At 47.0% G+C, this 9,898-nt stretch overlaps 2 protein-coding genes across 2 annotated transcripts; both read right to left on the bottom strand.

Moving 5' to 3' along the window:
* Positions 1-1,981: 1,981 nt before the first annotated feature.
* On the bottom strand, positions 1,982-3,435 carry LOC100829705 (50S ribosomal protein L18). The gene is made up of 2 exons (XM_003570082.4): positions 2,794-3,435; positions 1,982-2,487 (listed from the first exon to the last, which is right to left on the bottom strand). The coding sequence occupies exon 1, from the start codon at positions 3,349-3,351 to the stop codon at positions 2,794-2,796; it is 558 nt and encodes a 185-aa protein (XP_003570130.1). The 5' UTR covers positions 3,352-3,435; the 3' UTR covers positions 1,982-2,487.
* A 783-nt stretch (positions 3,436-4,218) lies between these two features.
* Positions 4,219-8,018, bottom strand: LOC100831352 (protein NRT1/ PTR FAMILY 7.2). The gene is made up of 5 exons (XM_010237536.3): positions 7,859-8,018; positions 7,525-7,699; positions 6,548-6,765; positions 5,596-6,158; positions 4,219-5,485 (listed from the first exon to the last, which is right to left on the bottom strand). Exons 1-5 carry the CDS (start codon positions 7,859-7,861, stop codon positions 4,585-4,587), a joined length of 1,860 nt encoding a protein of 619 aa, XP_010235838.1. The 5' UTR covers positions 7,862-8,018; the 3' UTR covers positions 4,219-4,584.
* Between the last annotated feature and the right edge of the window lie 1,880 nt (positions 8,019-9,898).

The following is a 9,898-nucleotide window of genomic DNA, read 5'->3' on the forward strand; positions in this document are numbered from 1 at the left end:
TCAGGGCAGCGCGCGGGTTTGCCTGATCTATCAAAGCGGTCTCAAGACGAGATTTGGACAATGATGTTGTGGAATGCTCTCATGCGTCGCCGTCGTAACACGAGATGTTTATCGATTGATCAGGTAACTCGGCCACGTCACTCGACGAAATACCAGCGGCATTGTCTGTTCTATTTCAGCCACCTTCTTTTTTTTTGAGCGAACTGGAGTATTTCAACCTGACGGCTCAACACAAGGCCTTGGTTTCATTTCATTGAACTTAACCGTGCCTCTGATCCGTGATGATTTCCGGCCCAGCGGCAAACGACGGAAGGGTACGCGAGGGCGTGCTTGAGATGGGCCGAGAAGCCGGCGGCCCATCCTACCAAGTGTTCCTCACATGTTCTCCAGATGAACTTCGCTAAAAAAAAGTTCTCCAGATGAACTTGAAAAGTAGCGGCCCATCCTACCAAACTGAATACATGATCGCACCTAACTACATTCATGACAGCATGAATGAAATAAACATGCAGATACAAATAAAGATTAAGGCTAACAGAAAATCAGGCGTATCAAGAAAATGTAGATTAAATTGCCATGACATTACTCAATTTCGTTCAACTGCAAGGAGGTGTTATCGTGCCCACATGAAGCTCGATCGGATCAGTTCAACTCCAATATCCGGAGAGATATATATGGCTGTCGATGATAACTGAATTCTCGAAAGGTTAGCATGACTCCTCTAATACTCCGTACATCAGAGAGGCCAAACTTTAAACAGTGATGCAGTAGCAGTACAAAAAGGCATCCACCCAGCCGTCCTCACAAGATGGGAACAAAGTTGCAGGTTGTGTAATACCCATAGTTAAGTAAACCAGAAATGGCTTCAAGAACCTCAAAAAGAAGAACCCAGCAATACCTTCAGGCGTCAGATTTGTAGCCCTCCGATAACTTTTTCTTAAACTTGGGGCAACATATAGTCCTAAATACCCCATTCAGTAATAGTAATAGGTGATCAACATGTTTGGATATGATCCCCTTCATTGCAGGGATCAGGAATGCAAGCGGGATCCCGCTTATATACCAGTTCTAAGTCATCTTCAAATTCACACGTCAGATATGAGCGCTATATTTGACTAGCGAATTTGAAATTTGACTTAAAAGCAGGATACCACTTGCATCCCTACTTCATTGGAAAAAAAAAATTGGCACAAGGTGATAAATCATATGCCATAGTAATGCCACATTTCATCAATCCCCGAGCAGGTAGATCACGGCCATATAGGTACACAGACATGAGTTAAACTAGAAGCAACCATACAGAAATAAAATATTTGATCCTTAATAAGGAGTATGTAAACTTTCGAACATCCTTGCCGATCTCTAACCCTCAGTTCATGTGATTCCAGATTTCAAGATAGTACATGCAGAAGTCCTCGCTAGTTTAGAACCCTGCCCCTTTAAAAAGTTGATACTTAGACTATTAGTATCATCTCCTATATGATGTGAAAAAACACAAGAGGACAACGATTTAAAACCATTAATAGCTTCTGTAGTCAACAGAAAGCCAGCTGTGAAGTCCATGAATTAGGTGACAATTGCTAGCAGCTTATATAAAAGATCATCCATAGTCAACATGAAAAAAAAACTTTGTAGTTACCTCAGCATTGACTAATTTTCCAAAATTAAAATTACTTCACTTAATTTTGTGAATTCGTGCAGTAAGGCTCCATATATATCAACACGTTGTCTGTGCACTGCAAGTCTGACAAGCTAGTACTGAAATCAGGCAAAGGACTTACTTTCACAATCCCTGAAGCGCGCAAATACTAAATGACACTTACCAACTAAGACAACATGTCCAGAAAGAAGTAGAAATTCTACTATGGCCAGCAAAAAGCAATGATGTGCACTTTATGGTAGATAGATTTCCATCACTTATCGCTTAGAACACATTTCAACTTAGTAGAATGAAATTAAAACTTAGTAGAGAAACACGACAGAATATTAACACTCTTTTCTAGAGTACATTGATAAACCATAGGCAGTGAAAAGTACTAACAAGGTAAGGTGTTCTCATTAGTCCCCAAAAAACAGGGTTTTACCATTGCCTTTGACAAGTAGCAACTACATTTACACTATCATTCCATTCACCAGCTCTCTTCCAGTTCCAGACATAATTTTGATGAACAATATGAGTGACAAAACTTCAGCAAACCAACAGATAAACATAGCTACCAAGCAGTAAGACTCTCAACGTCTGGACCATTCAGTTCTCATTTGAGGAACATGCCACAGCTCCTGGAAACCATTCATCAGTTACCTGATAACCAACTGACGTTGAAACCCATACATCTCCACTGAGCCATCACTTATATCAGATATGATTTCCTTGCAAATCCACATGCTCCTTGTACTTACAATCAGCAAATCAGATCTTTGCTCCTAATTTTGTCAGATAAAAAACTTGCGCATAATATTTTTGATTTTATCAGTAACTCTCCGTATCTACATTTGATGTGAAAAAATTGATTAGCTCCGGCAAATGTACATTTAGTGAACTGACCAGGTGTTATGGCGTATGAATGAACCTTGCTGAATAAGATTACTCACTGGACGATCTAATAAAGGATATCCTAAGAAATTTTTGCAAGTAAAAAAACATCGCAGTAACAATATGAAAAGACAAACATCACAATAAGCTAAATACTACAGCATTATCAATTTAAGATAAAATGAAAAAAAAAAGGATACATGCATCAAACTGTCGAAGTACAGCACAACAGCTATCTCTGCTACTACCCTGGAACTTGCCTAGGCAAAGATGATGCCATACTCCTTAATGGTGTCAATGACAATCCCGAGCTTCCCCTCGACCCTCTCGTTCTTCTTGGGCTCGTATGCCATGGCGAAGACATCGGCGTCCATGGACCTCTCGGCTATGAGACGGCCGATGGTCCTGCAGGCGTTTTCGTCAACGAGGGACGGGAGCGTGTTCCTCAGGTCCTTGGCGTTGGTGGTGGCGACAGCGATTACCTTGCTGGTGCCCCTGTGCATGACCTTGGCGTGGACGAAGCGCTTGGAGAAGAAGACGTTGAGCAGGAACGGGCGCATGTACATGTCCGTGCGCTGCTTCCACGACTTGCGATTCGGGTTCTTCTCGAGCTCGCCGCGCGACCGCCGCGTCCACGCCGCGCGCACCACGAAGGACCGCCGATTGGCAGCGGGTGGCGGCGAGAGCGCGAGCCGTGGAGAGAGGGGGGCGCGGTGCTGGGTGATGGAGGCGGACCAAGAGAGGGTCGACGGCCGGGGAAAGGAGAGAAGGGACTGGCGCGTGGGGAGGGCGGCCGTGGTGGGGTGGACGGCGGCCATACGAGCGTTGGGAGAAGCCGGACGAACGAACCAGAGGAATGGGGATAACCAGCTGAATGCCGCCTTATCCAATAGGCAATCGGCCCATGTGCCCAGTTTACAAGCGGATTTTTCTTTTTCTTTTGCACGAGCAGCTGTTTTTAATTGATTGAGAAATTTTTATTTATTTTCGCTCAAATGAAAGATATGTTTTATATTTAATTAAGGATTCTAAACTTTGATAAAAAAATAGTCAAAAATTTATGAGTCACGCATTTTAAAATTTCTGTACAACTTTAGGTTTAGAAATTTATGCCCTCGATTGCACATTTCTATAAAAGTTTTATATTGCATTCCAGTCAAAAAAGTTTCATATTGATTTGTTGATGATTGTAGACTGTACTTTCTATCAATCGTCTTGCACTTTCCTTGTAGGAAAGAACAATGTTGAAAAAAAATAGACACTGGTCTCTTTTTAAGACCGCCACATCAAGAAAGCCGCCGACGCATCATGTAAAAACCTATACTTAGTGAAAACTTGAAAACTACCAACCTCAGCCAATTCAGATGAAAGGTGGAATATCTAATCGCTTAAAGTTATTTTATGAAAAATCTCACAAGGTGGGATCATCTAGTTTTTTTTCTTCATAAAAGGGCATGGTTTTGGGAGTTGAGTCACCACCATCCATTGTTTAGCTTCTTGCGTTTGATTCATTGATTGTAAGAACATTATTCCTAATTAATATAATCTCTATCTGCCCAAAATAATAATAAGGGGTGAATATATTGACTTCTTATTTCGGGCATGTTGTAATTAAACAGAGATGTCTGTTGCAAACTGAAACGGACAAGCCACAGCAGGAACTGTCTCCAAATGAATAAGCCAGCAGCAGGAACGAAGAACAGTTATCATTACAAACGAGATGGTAGCAGACATACAAGTCAGCAATATACAGCAGGAAAATAAGTGGTCAGTAACAGCCGTGCCGCGTTACATTGGCCAAAAATGCGAACAGCAACAACACAATAGACAACAGGCATACGCATGACAGAGTCGTTGTTATACATCTATAGCATGCTTATTCTTTAGTCGTACGAGCCACGCACCACCATCCCATTCCCACCCCATGCATGTCCTATCATCAACGAAAGACTCGTCGCGCTGAACCAACAATGCTCCTCAAGTCTCCATCTCAAGAACCACAACTCCAAACACCAGTCAGCCGTCGATCGGGCCGGAGACCGCAAGCCGAGTCATGCGGCGTACGCCACCTGGCCATGGACGCTCCCTTCCTCCTCGTCATCGTCGCTCCTTCCGTCCACCTTGTTGCCGCTCCTCCTGTACCGGCTTGCGAACACGAGGTACACGGCGAAGTCCGCGACGGCCAGTATGGCGAGCAGAAAGTAGAACTTGTTGAGGTGCCCCTCGTTGAGGTCGTCGGGTACCCATCCCGGCCGCCCATCCACGGCGGTGGCCCTGGTGACCGCGGTCAGGATGACGTCGCTGAAGTAGTTCCCCAGCGACATGGACATCATGCACAGCGCGCTCCCGAAGCTCTTGAACCCGTCGGGCATCTCCCCGTTGAAGAACTCCAGCTGCCCCACGTACATCATCACCTCCGACACCCCGATCAGCGCGTACTGCGGCACCTGCCAGATGATGTGCAGGTCGCTGCTGTTGGCCGCCGTGCCGGTGGCGCCGGCCTTCCTGAAGTGCTCCACCGTGCCGGCGGTGGCCATGGCCATGGCGCCGAGGACCAGGCCCAGGCCCATCCTCTGCAGCTCCGTCGGCCCGGTGGGCCGGCCCGTGAGGCGTGCCAGGAACGGGCAGATGGCCCGCCGGTACAGGAAGATGGTGGTCGCCACGGTGAGGATGTCGAAGGCCGACATGCTGGATGCCGGCACGTAGAAGCCCGGGAACATGGTGGTTCGGCGCATCGCGGCACCCTGCACGACGAAGAGCGACGCCATCTGGGTGAAGACGACGGAGTAGAGGATGGTGCAGAGCCAGATGGGGAGCAGCCGCAGGATGCTCTTCACTTGCTCCACCTGCGTCACCGTGCACAGCTTCCACTGGTCGCGCGGCCCCGGGCACGCGCCGCCCAGCTTGGTGTTGGAGTCGCTAGCTTTCGTGAGTGCCGCTCGGTCCAAGAACCTGTGATTGGTGCGTGTGCTCTGATCAGTTTACGACAGTCGTTCCATCCGCGAATTAATTGTGTGGTGGGTACTTCATTGAGACACTTAATTTGACACGTCTGTACGCACCTGAAGCCTTCGGTGTGCAGAAGCTTCCTGCCGCCAGAATCCGCCTTGCTGCCGTCGTCGCCCTCGTAGAGGACCTCATGGTCGGGCGACACGCCGGACTTCCAGTTCCTGCAAGCGGCGGAGGCGACCTGACAGATGCTGCCGATCGGGTTGCCGCAGGGCTGGGCGTGGCGGTACTGCGGTGTCCCGCTGAGGAAGAGCAGCAAGGCGGTGGCCGCGGCGGCGGTGGAGGCCCAGAAGCCGAGCACCCAGTTGCCCTTGTCCTGGATGTAGCTGAGGAAGGTGTTGGAGAAGAGTGATCCCAGGTTGAGCGCCAGGTAGAAGTAGCTGAAGAAGGAGACCTTGGAGTGCGCCTCGGCCGGGTCCTCCTCGTCGAACTGGTCGGCGCCGAAGGTGGCGATGTTGGGCTGGTACCCGCCGTTGCCGAAGGCGATCATGTAGAGCGCGATGTAGAAGATCCCCATCTCCGCGCCCGAGTGCGGCGCGCACGGCGTGCCCTGCGTGCCGCACCCGAACGGCCGGATCAGGTAGAGCCGCGACGAGAGCGACAGCAGCGCCAGCCCCTGGAAATGAACAAAAGTTGCGCTACAGGTCAGCCGTACGTGCAGTCTAGCTCTCTGATGATGTGCATCGATCGGGACAGCCATCTGTTGTTAAGTTGTGCCCATCGATGATGATCGATCGCCCCCGGCCAGACCGTCCACTTCATTCAGATCAACTTTTGCATACTCGAACAAAATGGTTAACGTCTAGCACTGCTAGTGTCTAGTACATAACTTCAGTACTTCGGTCCCCTATAGATGGCTCTATCTACGTACCACTGTCTGTTGGATCCGCACGCATATCCTTCTGTGTTGGTTCGTGTTGGCACGGTAACATCATATCGATCATTTTTTTAGCCCAGACACGTACGTGTTCGCGTACATACGATGTGGTAAAATTCAGTACTTACGAGGACGAAGATGGCCTGGAAAATGGCGCAGGTCTTGTAGCGGCCCCAGTAGGAGTCGCTGAGGAAGGCGCCGATGAGGGAGAACATGTACACCGTCCCCGTCCACTTGCTCACGTTGTTTGCCGCGTCGCCGTTGCTCTGCTGCACCACCCTCGTCAGGAACAGCACCAGGTTCACGTTCACGCCGAAGAAGGCCATCGTCGCCAGGCCCTGGTTCACTGCAAAGAGATCAAATCACCACCGGCAAGCTACATGGTCAGTTCGGTGCCCATAGCTAACCACACAACGACACCACATACACACTGACACAGTGCTAACAAAAGCGATCGTCAGACAAGCTTATGTAGCTCGCATGCAACAGTAAACCATATGTATATCAGGAAAAAGAAACTGCTTTCGACGCTTCCCCTCAAAGCAATGTCGTCGTAGAACTGACCGATATCGCTTTCGACGCTTCCCCTCAACCAAAGCGTGTCGCTTTTAGTTCCAAAAAATAATTAACGCTTCATTGTACATATGGCAGCTCAATAAGTACGTATGTACAAATACCGGCTGGCCCCTACAGAAGTACGTACAAATCGATCGAACCGCTCTAGATCGACCGATCGATCGTATATGGATGACATGTTTGTTGTCCCGTAGTGATGCTCTTAAGTTTAGCACTGGTAGTGCGCGCAAGGAGCCTCCCCCGTGACAAGGAATCCCCACTTCTGGGAGCTGCATGGCCGATGTCACCTCAGCATGCAGAATTCCGCAAAAGACCGGGTGTCTACCCGCCACTTCAAGGGCGCAACGTCACTCCTGATCGATCGACTTGCACATATATATACCACGTACCTATAGCACACCGTAAAATTAACCGGAAAAAAGGGCCTGGTGATCGATCGAATCTTTCCTTTTTCCTTTCTGCTAGAGCATTTTTTGTGGGAGAGGACGAGATCGATGGTGTGATATATATCAGCAGACAATTTTATTACCAAGAATAAGGCCTCCGGCTAGCCATCCTCCGGACTTGCCCTTCACCGCCGGTCGGCCCTTGATGTCGACGGAGCCGTCGAGGGTGTACTCGCAGAGCTTCTCCTTCGCAGCGCTCCTCTCGGCCTCGCTGTCCATGACGATCACTCTCATCTTCATGTCTCCGTCGTTCGCAGACTGCAATTAACCATATATATACATCGAGTAAGATCGATACTCTTTGTTTCGACAAACTAAAGATTCTTCAGAAAGACGAAAGCAAGAGACAAAAGTGAATCTTGGCTATACAGCCACAAAAAAGTGGATGGAGCTAGAGCTAGAAGAAGAAGTGCTAACCATTTCCTTACTTCCTCGCTCTCCTCACCAGTTGCCTCTGTCGATTAATGCAACGAGAGAAGCTGAGAGGCTACTGCGAGTTGAGGCCGAGTTAGCAAGGCCAAATAGAGCGGGAGAGGTAGTCTGCCTGCATATGGGGGAAGAGTTGGTGCGATTTATAGAGTTCAGGGAGAGAGAGAGAGGGAGTAGCTAGCAAGCTGGGTAGGATGGGCTCACAGCTGATGTGCAGCTCGAACAAAAGCAAAGGGTCTCGAGCCAGTGCGTGTGTCTTCCTCACATGATGTCAGTAGTGCTAGGTATCTTAGGTAGATGCATCACCAAGAGACGTCACCATCGACGGCGACGGTCTCTTTGTTTTTTTTACCTCATTTTTTTTGTCTTTCTGGCCGGTCTCCAGAGCCCATCATTGCACGGAAGAAACTCGATCGGCTCGTTCTTCCTGGATCCCTGTACGTTTTTATTCGTCTTCGTCGTCGGGCGATGCGGTTGAAACATGCTCTGGCTCAGTAACTCCTGCTGGTCTGGTCAGTTAAGATTATTGGCTAGATGCGCGCCGCGAAACGGGGCATGGAATGCGCACGAGAGCCGTGACTAGAGCTTTCTTTGGAAATACATTAAAAAAAAGGAGTGGCATTTTACACGTTAGGTAGCCGTGCTTATGCTTAATACTGATGCTTAGCCGTGGTCAACCCAACATTCTTTCGTGTAATCACATCCACATCGATCTGCACGAGTAAATGAAGGCCAAGCTTGAGACTCTTGGTTGCTTTCTCCTGAATTGTGTACTTTGCCTGTTTGAATTTTCTACGGAACAGTAATGGAGCATCTGCCTTGCTATGCTAGGAGTAGAGTACCATAGCTAGTAGCCAGTGGACCATCAAAGAATCGGTTCCGAAGTGAATGTCCTGCTGGGAATAAGATTATCCAGTGCATGGAGAGACACAGCTACAACGGCCATTTTATCTTTCAAGTAAAAAGTACTCCCTCCCTCCCTTTTCTCATAAGTCAAACTTTCAAAATTTTGACCAAATTTATAGATAATTCTATCGGCATCTACAACTCAAAATAAGCTCTATTAGGCCTTGTTTCGTAGGAGAGTATTTTTAGCCCCGAATATGATCGGGTATTTGAGGTGACTGGTTGTTCACCCGACAATCAAAAAAAATCCCCTTTCACCCTAAAACACTATTATGGTGCAGTGTTTTTAATTGACATGAAAATGAGATGTTTTGTGAGGGATATCTTGTGATTATCCCTCAAAGCCTACCAAACAACTCACTTAGGGTCAGTGGCAGAGGCAGTGGGGGGGGCTAGCAGGGGCCTTGGCCCCCCTCTGATTTCAAAATTACGCCTAAGTTCTTTATTTTTTTATATTATGAACTACAAATTTCTTTGCTCTGCCCCCTCGCCTCCTCCCCCTAATAATTGTCTATTCTACTCTGGCCCCCCTCACAAATATTTCCTGCCTCCGCCCCTGCTTAGGGTTTTAGCGTTTGTGTATTTGGAGGGGATAATATTGTACAGACCATTTAAATACTCTTCTACCAAACTAGGCCTTAAATGTGTTCATAAGATACTTATTTTATACTTTAGATATGAGTACATTTTTCTACAAACTTTAAGAAATTTGACTTAGAACAAAGCTATAACATCTTACAAATTAGAGATATGACAAAGGTATATTTTTGGTTCGACAATTATTGCCGGTCTACTTTCGATCCTTCTCCTGTACAAGAAGTTGTTTATCCCTCAAATTTTAAAAATGTCTAGATTTAGTCCTTTGCCCACTGAAAGTGGTTTTAACAATGACATGACGATGATTTCACACATGTGCAGCTCATTCAGCGCATAAGAAAGAAGAACTTACAACACTAGGAAAATGGGGAATAGAAAGCGAATAGAAAAGTTTTTTCTCTTATTTGAAAACTCAAATAGTTTGAAGAAATTTTGGGAAAGATATTTGTTTGGAAAAATTATTAAACAAATAAAAAACATTGTTTTTAGGTAACTAAAAATTTGTTAAATAAGTTAAAAATGGGC

Source organism: Brachypodium distachyon, chromosome 3 (assembly GCF_000005505.3).
Source record: "Brachypodium distachyon strain Bd21 chromosome 3, Brachypodium_distachyon_v3.0, whole genome shotgun sequence".
Classification (NCBI taxonomy): domain Eukaryota; kingdom Viridiplantae; phylum Streptophyta; class Magnoliopsida; order Poales; family Poaceae; genus Brachypodium; species Brachypodium distachyon.

What these genes read in the sequence shown, in the direction of transcription:
- LOC100829705 (XM_003570082.4), bottom strand. Translation starts at nt 3,351, where the DNA reads ATGGCCGCCGTCCACCCCACCACGGCCGCCCTCCCCACGCGCCAGTCC.
- LOC100831352 (XM_010237536.3), bottom strand. An exon ending in AGCCGGAGGCCTTATTCTTG is followed by an intron (nt 6,766 to 7,524) that starts GTAATAAAATTG and finishes ATCTCTTTGCAG; the next exon opens with TGAACCAGGGCCTGGCGACG. An exon ending in TCCAGGCCATCTTCGTCCTC is followed by an intron (nt 6,159 to 6,547) that starts GTAAGTACTGAA and finishes GTTCATTTCCAG; the next exon opens with GGGCTGGCGCTGCTGTCGCT.